Source organism: Myxocyprinus asiaticus, chromosome 28, assembly GCF_019703515.2.
Source record: "Myxocyprinus asiaticus isolate MX2 ecotype Aquarium Trade chromosome 28, UBuf_Myxa_2, whole genome shotgun sequence".
Classification (NCBI taxonomy): Eukaryota; Metazoa; Chordata; class Actinopteri; order Cypriniformes; family Catostomidae; genus Myxocyprinus; species Myxocyprinus asiaticus.
Window position 1 is genome coordinate 11,830,594 of NC_059371.1, and position 13,142 is coordinate 11,843,735.

Consider the following 13,142-nt stretch of genomic DNA (forward strand, 5'->3'; position numbering starts at 1 on the left):
ATGATTAGATTAGATAAGTAACAATGCAATTCTACTAACTACTTCTGAAAACTAATAGACATTAGGAAGAATGTAAAATGTTTCTAAGTTTCCAAATCCTAATGAAATTATTCTAAGGGGCCGTTTCAGACCGAACGTGCTGGACGCAGCGAGTGTGTTGAACAGAACGCAGGTGTCTCGAGACACGTTTTTAGCAACTGAATTCTTTATAACTTGACAAGGCGTCTAAAAAACGCGGCGCATTGGTCAAAGACATCCGTCTAGCGCAGGTTTGCCTAGAAAAACAATGTAAACGGAAGCAAAAACGCGTTCGGTGTGAACTGCCCCTACACAAATAAACAAGAATTTGAAACATTTATACTAAAACTCTATGGAAATTATTCTACGTCGAAATTCTGTGGAAGTCTATTTCCGCCATAAACCCATCATAATTGTTAGATTTAAAGTCATAATTTGAGTTAAAAGGTCATAATTATGAGATACTATATCCTGATTACATGATTAAAAGTCATTATTATGAGATAAAGTAAAAATAAAAAATATATATAAAAAAAAAAACTTAAATAACGAGATACTTAAAGGCTATAATAAATTTGATTTTTTTATCTCATAATTATAACAATCTCATTATGACTTTTTATCTCAATTATGGTTTAATCTCATAATAATGACTTACTATCTAATAATGTTGACTTTTTATCTCATAATTATGACAGTTTATAATTGACCTACTATCTAATAATTTTGACTTTTGATCTCATAATTATAACTTATATCATTATTATGACTTTTTATCTAATAATTATGACTCATTTTATAATTGACCTACTATCTAATAATATTGACTTTATCTCATAATTTTGACTCATTTTATAATTGACCTATCTAATAATTTTGACTTTTTGTCTAATGATTATGACTTACTGTATAATAATTATTGCTTCTCATAATTATGACTTTTATCCAAAAAAAAAATAAAAATAAAAAATAAATGACTATATCTTATAATTATAACTTCTCATAATTAAGACTTTTTATCTCAATATTTATGACTTATCAAAGCACTTATTTTTCATTTGGCGGAAACAAGCTTCCATTCTAATAGACAGTAGAAAGAATTTAGAATATTTTTAAAGCTTCCATGAATATATTTATGTTTTCATATCAATCCAAAATATTTTACATTTGTGTATGAAATAAAGAAATGATAACACATATTTTTATTTTGCACATGAACAGTGTGTGAATAGGCCTGCTGTCTGTGTGACTGTAATGCTGCTGCTCGCAGTGGCCCACAGTAAACGTGCATGTGATTATTCTATGATCATCAGCACCTACAGGGCACTCATCCTGGTGGAGCTCCAAAATCTGGTAAGTTCTGACCTTAAATATATAAACATTTACCAAAGTTGTGCTGCATTTCTTGTTTGATCATCATATAAGCAATTGTGGACCATTGGATAGTATTCTTTAATCAGAACTCTATAATGAGCATGTGAATAACTGCTGCCTTCTGTTGGTGATCATTAGAATATGACTGTTGACCCACTGAACTGTTGCATTGTGTTGTGTAACAAGTGCTGTGAAATTGTTGACAATGCAAGTTCCCATGCCCTCTCTTGACCCAGAATCTGACTGGTCCATTTGACATATCAAAAGAAAAGGATCACTGTCCTTCTGAGAAGGTACAGCCACCCGTACATGGCTACATGTATGTTTCCTTAATACAAAATTTATCTCCCTCAGATACAGTTATATTTTTTTCTAGATACAGTTGCTATTTTGTTTCTAATAGGCACTTTGATGAGCGTTTTTCTTAATAATCTATACAGTATGTTTTTACGGCAGGTTCACCACATTCTACGATATATCTATATTATGACCCAGCACTTCAGCTGTCTCAGTGAAGGCAAGAGACCCCAGCATGCAGATAGCATGACGGAGGTGGTGGGTAGAATGGCCCAGCTTATCAGACAGAACTGCAACAAAACAGGGGCTCTGGTAAGATTTGATTGACTGATTGATTGATTGATTAATTGATACATAATTATTAATCTATTTATTTTAATGCTTTCAAGGCAGCGCTGCATTGACATTTCTCAAATATTGTGGTTTTGAAGAAATGTAAAACTTTGAAACTCTCCCGTTGACTTACATTAACAGAATATTCAGCATTTAAAATGTAACAGACATGTAAAGAAAGACAGAAATGTAAAGACAGTGGTCTGTTTTGTTATTTGATGTAAATTGTTTATATATATATGTTTGTTTGTTTGTGGCTTGAATAATCAAAGTTTAATTCATTACATTAAAAGTTTGTGTGTATGTGTAAAAGCTGAACTTTCATGTAAAGATAAGAAATAAATAGAGATTGTAATATTTAAACAGAAAATATAATATATAATGATCTAGAGTTATATTTATTGCCTTACAGGGGACAAGATGGAGAAAAACATCCTGCAAACCAGGGAAGAAACCTGGAAGGAAAGCAAGAAGACGGCGGAGAATGAAAATGATGGAACTGCTAATAAACTGCTGGCAGAGGTTGCTGAGTGTGTCCACTTATTAAATTACAGCATACATAAGTCTCTGTTCAGTTCAACCCATTATTTAAAACTGTGTGCACATGATTTTTCTCTCATCACTATTTATTCACTTTCACTTTTGAATGAAAAAACACGAAGTGTTTTTTTAGTACTCCATCAGTGAAATGGTACATTGAGGTTGTAGACACCTTGTGGTTATACATTTCTAATTCTGGCTGTATATCTGTTCTTTGATAGCACTGTATATGATTTAAACATAGCCGGTTTGAAAACTGTTCATTACATAATATACACACATAATCTAGATGAATATGGACACTTACATCTGGTGCTATTGAGCCAAAAGTACAATAGTAATGTATAGAAGCTAAAATATTCCAAGAATATGTTCAGTGATGTATGTCCTTATGGTTATAACACTACTACTTGCACACTCATAGTATACAATTACACAAGATAAGCTGTTTCAATAAATGGATGGTTGCACTTTGTCGCTTTTCAGTTGATTAATCTTTTAAAGCATTTGTTGGGTAGGAGAAGGGGAAATCAGAAACTCATTATGGAAATCAGTTACTGTCCCTTTAAAATGTATTTTCTGCTTTCTTTGCTGATCATTTATGTCTGTCTTGTTTTTGTTGATTTCTTCTGTAAGTACACTTTTTCTGTAAGTTAGATTTAGTTTTGTTTACCTTTTTGTAGTATAGGTAGTCTACTTTATTGTTTATCACATCACATTGTATTGTAGTCCAATTTTTGTATGAATTAGATTTTTTTATTAAAAATAAATACAATCTTAAACAGGCTGGTGTTTCATGCCTTGTTTTTATTTTATTCTTTTATTTTATTATTAAATAAAATATTTTAAATCAAAGCACAATACTAAATCTAGTCTCATGTGTCATGCATTCTATTCTATTCTATTCTATTTTACCCACACCTTTTGTGGAGGTAATTTACTTTCTCCCAATCGCTTTACAACTCTTGTGACTTTTATTTTGAAATAAACAGCGCGTTCAACCTGCACGTCAGCATTCGCTCACACGCATGCGCAGTGCGCGCGCTTCCTCTTGTCACTATTTGTAGTATCCTGCATATCAATGTAGCTCGTTATTATTGTATTATTTGTATCTGCTCACATCTCGTTACTTCATGCTTACTTTCCTGTTCTCCGCCGTTTTTTGCGCCACATACCTGTCTCCGATCATCAGTCATGTTAAAGGCAGAGACTTCACTGAGCAGGAAATGTCTCATTACAGGTGAGATTTATTTACACTACATTAAATATCGACATGTAATAACTGTTTAAGATGGTCATGATGTAGTTTGTACCATGTCACGAATAAGGGACTGGATCTATTCCCTCTGTGTTAAAGAAGAGCTATTTACTGTCAGTCTATCAGCTTTGCCATATGGTCCTTATATAAATACACAACAGTCAGCAGGATATTCATTGTCTACTACACTACTGACTTAAAGGACAAGTTTGCTTGTCACTTGTATAAGTGTAATACTTTGTAACTAGTGGCTTATATAGACTGCTCTGGAGAACATTGAAAGTTAGCCCTTGTTAAACAGTTTAACATTTGTTGTTTGTTTGTGTTTGTCTCAACAGGGACAGAATAAAGTCCATGTTTTATCATGCCTACAACAGCTACTTGGAAAATGCCTATCCTTATGATGAGTTGAGACCACTGACATGTGATGGACAGGATACATGGGGCAGGTACGAACTTTTAATAGAAATAATTTCCTTACACCACTCATCCCTGTTTCTTACATATAATGGCTTTTTGGCCCAGAACTTAATATACAATTGGAAAGGTCAGCAAAGTTTATTTTCTCAAGAGTATCTATCCAAAAACTTCTCTCATCTCTTTCTTTCAGTGTAATTGACCAGAAGTCTGTTTGTGATTGTGATTGAGTTTGAGCATCTGTAGGTGAATCTCACGAAACCAATCAAGAACATTTCCGGATTTATTTCTCCCCAAAAATAATAATAAAAAAGAAACATGAAACTACATTTGGCCTAATACTGTTGAAAATAAAGACTATTGTGCATTGTGACATTATTTTCATAACAATTAGGTATATATATATATATATATATATATATATAAGTTGTAGTAGATATACAGTACATTATGGTAGTATTTGTTGTACTGCCCTTATTTTACTTACATTAATAACTTTTAATACTGTAGGACTTTTAGTACTTTAATACATATAAGTATTGATATTTATATGTACACCATTTTAGTAATGATAATTAACAACAATTGAAATTAGAAAAAAAACCTTGGAAAAGGGAATTTTGGGTAAAATAATAATAATAATAATTCCTTACATTTATATGGCGCTTTTCTAGGCACTTAAAGCGCTTTACATAGTAGCGGGAAAATCTCCTCAACCACCACCAAAATGTATTTAAAGCAAAAAAGAGAATGTTAAAAAAGAATATAATGGGAAAAGGGAAAGTAAGAGGTCTGGACGCATTAAGGTAATGAAAATTGGGGTGTAAAATGTGCTTAAGTGTCCTGAAAATAATGTCACAATGCAAAAAATCTTAAAGCAATAGTTCACCTACATGCGATCCCAGATGTGTAAGGCTTTTTTTCTTCAGCAGAACATAAATTAAGATTTTTAGAAAAATATTTCAGCTCTGTTGGTCCATACAATGCAAGTGAATGGTGAAAAGAACTTTGAAGCTCCAAAAAGCACATAAAGGCAGCATAAAAGCAATCCATATGGCTCCAGTGGTTAAATCCGTGTCTTCAGAAGAAACATAATAGGTGTATGTGAGAAAAATATCAATTTTTAAGTACTTTTTTACTAAAAAATCTCCTCCTTTGACCAGCCCCAACCAAAAAACAAAAGAAGAAGAATGTGAAAGTGAAAGTGGAGATTGATAGTTAAAAGGACTTAAATATTGATCTGTTTCTCACCCACACCTATTATATCACTTCTGAAGACATTGATTTAACCACTGGAGTCATATGGAGCTTCAAATTGCTTTTTGGAGCTTCAAATTTCTTTTCACCCTTCACTTGCATTGTATGGACCTACGGAGATGAAATATTTTCTAAAAATCATCATTTGCTTTCTGCAGAAGAAAAAAAGTCATACACATTTGGATGGCGTGAGGGTGAAGAAATTATGAGAGAATTTTCATTTTTAAGTGAACTATCCCTTTAAATTGTCATAATAATAAAAACGTCCTTTATGTCCTAAAATGTCTTAATGATCATAAAACAGGCCCTGAGGTAATATAATATGTATAAATGTTATTTATATTTTATTTCTGGGTGAAATGTTTTCATGAGATTCACCTTATGAGCATACAGTGTTAATTTCTCCTATCGAAGCAATGATCATGATATTGAATGTTTAGAAGTCTTATATTATCAGTGTGTAACCTTTCTATTTCTCTCTCTTTTCTTCAGTTTCTCCCTCACACTCATTGATGCTTTGGACACATTGTTGGTAAGACATTTAATTAAATAAAATTCTTCAGTGACATTTTGTGGATTTCCTGGAGTTCACAGGCAGGTGTTTTCTGTACCTTTCTCCTTCCTGTTCACAGATTTTAGGAAACCACACAGAGTTTCAACGTGTGGCCACTCTGCTTCAGGACACGATTGACTTTGACACTGATGTGAACGCGTCTGTGTTCGAGACAAACATACGAGGTAACACCTTGAGAGTGTGTAGCCTTTTTGGCATGGAAGATTTCAACTCATTAAACCTGCAGTACTGGTTTCTTGTTTGTTTCAAAATAAAAGTCATAGGCATTGTGGTGTCATTGTGTTTGACATTAAAGCAATGCTATCCTGAGTTTCACTCTAGTGTATGTTTTTTTTTTTTCTGGTCATTTGATCAAATGTGCTTCCCTGCAGTGGTTGGGGGGCTTCTGTCGGCCCATCTGCTTTCCAAGCGTGCTGGGATGGAGGTGGAGGAGGGCTGGCCCTGCTCTGGACCCCTCCTGCGCATGGCAGAGGATGCTGCCCGCAAACTGCTGCCTGGTGAGTGAGTTGATAACTATGTCAAAACCATATTATTAAGTAACAGTGCAATTATATTGCTATCTGAAGCGTGTTGTTATACCACTTAAGCTAAGCCAAACGTTTTGTTTACAACAGTGAGCGAATATAATGTTTTTGTTTTGTTTATGTGTATTATATTGTTACACAATTTTCTGTGTAATTTGATTTGGGATATACAGTATTTATCGTAATCTGGCGTGCCTTATAGTGTATATAGGAGAGATAGCATGTGAATTGGTATTCTGCCATACTTCTTTTCTCTCTTGAATTAATATTTAGCCATTCCACCTGATAGGCTAATCATGCTGTCAATCTAATATGTTTTCAGCATTCCAGACACCCACAGGGATGCCATATGGCACGGTAAACCTACTGAGGGGCGTTAATCCCACTGAGACGCCAGTCACCTGCACTGCAGGAGTGGGCACCTTCATCCTGGAGTTCTCCACCCTCAGCCGACTCACTGGGGACCCTGTATTTGAGGATGTGGCTCGCAAAGCTCTCAGGGCATTATGGAGAACACGCTCGGATATTGGCCTGGTAAAATCTTTTTTTTTTAATCTGTGGGTCAAGGAGTTTGCAGCACACTTTACATTTACACACTTTAAGTAGCACATATCATAAATTCTTTGGTTTTAACTCCAACCTTTACTGAAAATCTATCTGTCTGTCTGTATCTATCTATCTATCTATCTATTTGTCTGTCTGTCCGCTATCTGTCTGTCTTTCTGTCTATCCATCTTTCTATCTGTCTGTCTGTATATCTATCTGTCTATGTACATATATATCCGTCTGTCTGTCTTTCCGTCTATCCGTCTGTCTATTAGTCTGTCTTTCCGTCTATCCGTCTGTCTATTAGTCTGTCTTTCCGTCTATCCGTCTGTCTATTAGTCTGTCTTTCCATCTATCCGTCTGTCTGTCTGTCTTTCCGTCTATCCGTCTGTCTATTAGTCTGTCTTTCCATCTATCTGTCTGTCTGTCTTTCTGTCTATCCATCTGTCTGTCTGTCTTTCCGTCTATCCGTCTGTCTATTAGTCTGTCTTTCCATCTATCTGTCTGTCTGTCTGTCTTTCTGTCTATCCATCTGTCTGTCTGTCTTTCTGTGTGTCTATTAGTCTGTCTTTCCGTCTGTCTATTAGTCTGTCTTTCCGTCTGTCTGTCTTTCTGTCTATCCGTCTGTCTGTTAGTCTGTCTTTCTGTGTGTCTATTAGTCTGTCTTTCCATCTGTCTATTAGTCTGTCTTTCCGTCTGTCTGTCTTTCCGTCTATCCGTCTGTCTATTAGTCTGTCTTTCCATCTGTCTGTCTGTCTTTCCGTCTGTCTGTCTTTCCGTCTATCCGTCTGTCTATTAGTCTGTCTTTCCATCTGTCTGTCTGTATATCTGTCTGTCTGTCTTTCTGTCTATCCATCTGTCTGTCTGTCTTTCCGTCTATCCATCTGTCTATTAGTCTGTCTTTCCGTCTATTAATCTGTCTTTCCGTCTGTCTATTAGTCTGTCTTTCCATCTGTCTGTCTTTCTGTCTATCCATCTGTCTGTCTGTCTTTCCGTCTATCCGTCTGTCTATTAGTCTGTCTTTCCGTCTGTCTATTAGTCTGTCTTTCCATCTGTCTGTCTTTCTGTCTATCTATCTGTCTGTCTGTCTTTCCGTCTGTCTATTAGTCTGTCTTTCCGTCTATCGGCCTGTTTGTGTGTCTTTCTGTCTATCCGTCTGTCTGTCTTTCCGTTGATCCTTCTGTCTGTCTGTCTTTTTGTCTGTCTGTTAGTACAATATGTTTCAGTACTACTCTCTGTCTAAAACATACTGTATATATGTTGTATAATCTACAATTAGTTGTACTGAATCCATCCAGAAAGGTCTCTTGTCAGATGTTTATGCTTCGACCCCAACCCTCTAACAAAATATACATTCAAGTTTTAGCTGGTGCTTTCTTACCAAAGTGTTAATTTGTTTAAATGCAATTAATAAGACACGCTGATTATAAAAAAAAAAAAAAATAAATAAAAAAAAAAGTACAATCCAAATGATTACATATAATACAAATGCTCTTGTTTAGAACCAGTTAGCTGGAAAGTCATGGAAAACAGATCAATATTATCTGAATCCTTCCATTCTTTGCCTGGATTATGTATTCCACAAACAGAGCCATAAAGCTTACGAAGCTCCAGATCTGATTTAAATGAACACTGTTTGCATTTTGCTAGTTAACATAACTCTAGCTTTTTGCTAGCTAGTTAACACTGGATCACTGGGTCACTCTTTTGTGACCTGTACCGTCTTTTCAGGTGGGCAACCATATAGATGTCATCACCTCTAAGTGGGTGGCTCAGGACGCAGGGATCGGGGCTGGAGTGGACTCATACTTCGAGTACCTTGTGAAGGGAGCCATCATGCTGCAAGACGAGGAACTGCTAAATATGTTTCACGGTAAAAATGTAGTTGTTATTATACTGTAGCATCCCACTAACTGTGGCTATGTTAGACAAACATTGTATGCAACTGATGCTTGGCTATTTATTTTGATGAAAATAGCAAATTCGAACACCAGTGGCTAATATTGTTCATGGTTACTGACTGCGTTTTGTCCACTAATTGCTGTTTACCTTTTCTTGCTTACATGAAAACATTATCAACTTTCAAATGTGTGTTGCAGAATATGATAAGTCCATAAAGAACTACACTAAGTTTGATGATTGGTATCTGTGGGTGCAGATGCATAAGGGAACAGTTTCAATGCCTGTGTTTCAGTCGTTGGAGGCATTCTGGCCTGGATTGCAGGTGAGATAGCAGACACTCTACCATACATAACACCACAAGGTCTCATTTTTGTATGGTAATAGAAAACATACCTACGTCTGTGTTTGTCTGGTTTTACATGGTGTCATCCATATTTGCACTTGAGAGGAGAATTCCTATGGCATCTTGAAGTAATGTGCTGTATATGTTGTTTTGTATTCTTTTTTAATGTCAGAGCTTGATAGGTGATATTTCCAGTGCAACAAAGACCTTCCATAACTACTACACTGTGTGGCGTCAGTTTGGAGGTCTCCCAGAATTCTACAGCATTCCTCAAGGGTACACGGTGGACAAGCGAGAGGGCTACCCTCTACGCCCAGGTATCAATAATATACCTGGCATGAATTTGCTACCGGATACACAGTAAAACAAATAAACAAAAATGAAGATACAAAAAAAATCCATAATTCCTATAACATTCTATTTAATACTACTCAAACACATGACTCCCATTGACGTTCATTAGGAAAACAGCAAACATTTGTCAGATGAAAATGGTGGACAGCAACAGTTGCTAAGATAGGATTGGTCTGTATCACTTAAGGTGGGGTTTAGCAAAGGGTCAGTCAAGCGCAACAGTGTCTGGTTCCGGATATAAAAATTCCATTAATTTTCTCCATAAGTGAACTGATCTTTAACGATAAATTACAAACCTTTAATGACAAACCAGATGTAAGCTCCAAGGTTATTAATCGATGGAATATATTTCTGATAAAGCCATCAATCCGTTTTATTTAAACTTTATTTAAAAAGTAAAGTTTAACAGCGGATTTTCTTGGTGATCCTGAAGAGAAACGCTCCACCAGTCAGAGAGCTGTGGCAAACAATCCATGGCAAAAACACTTAAGCGGCCACCCACTTTCATGAAGCACTGTGAATGATGCAACCAGTCTTCCTATTCTCAAACTGCTTGTATTTTTGTATATATCTCAACATTTTAAATATATTTAAAACATATTGTTTATGTAAGGGATATAAAAATGGACATAAAATATTGATTTGTGTTGAAATTTTGTAATAAGAAATAAATAGCTGAACAGCGGAAATCCACTTCGGGTTTGCGTCAAGAGTTCTGTTGGTGTTTACTTTGTAATTAATGAACATCTGACTGCTCATTATGAATCTTATTACAAGACTACTTGCCAAATAAATCAATAGTTGCACATGAAACACTGATTTGAGTTCTTTTATTAGCTTGCTTGTAGAGATTGCACAGTGATCCAAGGAGCAGGAAAGAAGGCGCAGATACCCGGATGAGCGGTCTGATATGTAGTTGTGCGGTTGTTACTTACAGATATCAGACCGCTAGATGGCGCCATTGACCAATAAGAATCGAGTATTCCAGAGAGCCATGTAATGACTGAAGTTAACATATGCAACTTTTGATTTAAAAAAAATGTGTTAGTATATGTTGAAATTAACATGCTTTTCATTGTTAGTTCATGTTAATGTCATTAACTAATGTTAATGACTACAACTTTTTGTAAAGTTTTACCAAAGTATTTGAAAATCTGACAAAAAGCTATACATACAAGACTGTGTACATAATGTCTTTAATGGGGGGAATGAACTACAATCCCATGAAGCATTGCAAATTATGTAATTGACTATAAGTATTTAATGCACTATGAACTAACATGAACTAACAATGAACAATTTTATTTTCATTAATTAACATTAACAAAGAATAATAAAGGATGTTTAAAAAAATAATTTAGTTCATGATGACTAATGCATTTACTAATTTTAGCAAAGACTGTACAACCTTATTGTAACTGTTGCCAATTCATTTTGCTTCAAATCAAAGTTTGTAATGTTGTAATTTACTTTGGAGCTGGTTCGTTTGGTTTATGACTTAGAATGGTTTTATGAAGAACTTTATGACATCCATATGGAAAACAATGTATCAGAAAAATACTTCCGTAACCAAGACAGCTGAAAAAGTGAGCAGGCACTGATGCACTCTATTGTCTCTAATGGAAGAATTTAGGAATATAGTATTGAAAAGCTTTGTGTCCTCGTTTACATAAATGAAATTGAATTAATCACTATGTGTGTGTTTGTTATTTTTACAGAGTTGATAGAGAGTGCCATGTATCTGTACAAGGCCACGGGTGATCCAACATTCATGCAGCTTGGCCGGGATGCCGTTGAGTCAATAGACAAAATCAGCCGTGTGAACTGTGGTTTTGCCACTGTGAGTATTCCAGAGTGTCTCGACTTTTCACAGTTTGTTAGGTTTTAAATTATGAAACAATAGATGTACTGTTCAAAATTAAGATTATTTGGACTCTTTCAGGTTGTCAGACATTAGAACATGTCCATAGTTAATGTGAAAAGCTACACTTGTGATTACTGTGCCAGGACACCTGTGTGAACTTAACAGGAACTGACTTCATACATCCACTTAAAATCACTTTGAGACCAGTTAGTTGAACATAACTGTAAAAGTGGGTCAGAAACGCAACGTTAATCTCAGATCATTTGTTTGTACATTTCTGAGTGTGGCTTAAGTGTCCAAATGCTGTCTGGGTCCACTATATTTGAACTTGAAAATGAATGAATAATGAATATCTTTTTGCTTCGGACAAAGGTGAAGGACGTAAGGGACCACAAATTGGACAACCGTATGGAGTCCTTCTTCCTGGCTGAGACCATTAAATACCTCTACCTCCTCTTTGATCCTGAGAACTTCCTTCATAACACTGGCACAGAGTTTGAGCTCGGTGGTGTGCAGGGAGACTGCATACTAAGTGCGGGGGGATACATCTTTAACACGGAGGCCCACCCGCTGGACCCCGCGGCGCTCCACTGCTGTAGCCGAGACCAAGCCGAACGCAGGGAACTCCAGGACATACTCAGTTTCTCAGAACCACTCAGGCCTCCCATGGACCAGTCAGATGAGATGGCAGGGGACAGGGACCCAAGCAATGGTGGCTCCCGAGAGAGCATAGCACTAAAGCCAGGAGAGAGAAGGAAACCTGTGCTCTCCTGTCCCACTCAGCCTTTCAGTGCCAAATTGGCTGTTATGGGTCAAGTGTTTTCGGACAACTCATGAACAGACTTTATTCTCAACAATGTGGAATGATGTTGATTATGTTTGTAATTTAACTTTGGAGAGATTAAATGTTTTTCTAAATATGTGTGGATTTTTTTCCACCACCTTTTATTAAAAAAAAGTTTTAGAAGACAAAGTTGCATTTAATACTGTCATTTTAATAATTACACTTTCAGAAAGTTTTCATCAAAACATTTCAGTTTTGGATTAAAAGAATCACTAAAATATAGCTGCAAGCAGCAATTATAGGGTCCAGCAAGACAGTGGCAGACATGGGCAGGGTATGGTCAAAGTGACACTTTCAATACAACATAGCGTTTGTAAGAAATTGCATTTTATGTAAGAATTCTATGGAAAAACTGGTATGATTGTACTTTGTATGACCTAAGAAACCTAAAGAGTGATGATTCAAAAGTTATGAGCAAAAAAACTATTTTTGACAATTGCCAAGTTTCATTCCAATGTGCCAAAATATTATGAAGATATAGTCTCACATCCAGCTTGATGTCTTAATTCATTACTGTTTTAAATGCAAAATTTTGGTAAATCAAAAGTCTACTAACCCGAGTAACTTTTTATCGGCACAGTGTCAAGATTATTTGAGAGAAATTGAAGTGTTTAGAAATAAAAAGAAAAATGAATATAATGTTTATAGACCACAGACCTCAAAAGTTTGAAGTAAAAACATGCACAAAAGAGCAGGG

At 35.6% G+C, this 13,142-nt stretch overlaps 1 protein-coding gene across 1 annotated transcript; it reads left to right on the forward strand.

Moving 5' to 3' along the window:
- Positions 1-3,591: 3,591 nt before the first annotated feature.
- LOC127419233 (ER degradation-enhancing alpha-mannosidase-like protein 2) lies at positions 3,592-12,490 on the forward strand. Its single transcript, XM_051660477.1, has 11 exons — positions 3,592-3,802; positions 4,159-4,269; positions 5,987-6,026; positions 6,127-6,232; positions 6,440-6,565; positions 6,915-7,126; positions 8,870-9,011; positions 9,238-9,362; positions 9,556-9,700; positions 11,456-11,577; positions 11,974-12,490. The coding sequence occupies exons 1-11, from the start codon at positions 3,696-3,698 to the stop codon at positions 12,436-12,438; spliced, it is 1,701 nt and encodes a 566-aa protein (XP_051516437.1). The 5' UTR covers positions 3,592-3,695; the 3' UTR covers positions 12,439-12,490.
- Positions 12,491-13,142: the final 652 nt, after the last annotated feature.

What these genes read in the sequence shown, in the direction of transcription:
- LOC127419233 (XM_051660477.1), top strand. Translation starts at nt 3,696, where the DNA reads ATGCTTACTTTCCTGTTCTCCGCCGTTTTTTGCGCCACATACCTGTCT. An exon ending in ATGCTTTGGACACATTGTTG is followed by an intron (nt 6,027 to 6,126) that starts GTAAGACATTTA and finishes TCCTGTTCACAG; the next exon opens with ATTTTAGGAAACCACACAGA. An exon ending in TGCCCGCAAACTGCTGCCTG is followed by an intron (nt 6,566 to 6,914) that starts GTGAGTGAGTTG and finishes ATATGTTTTCAG; the next exon opens with CATTCCAGACACCCACAGGG.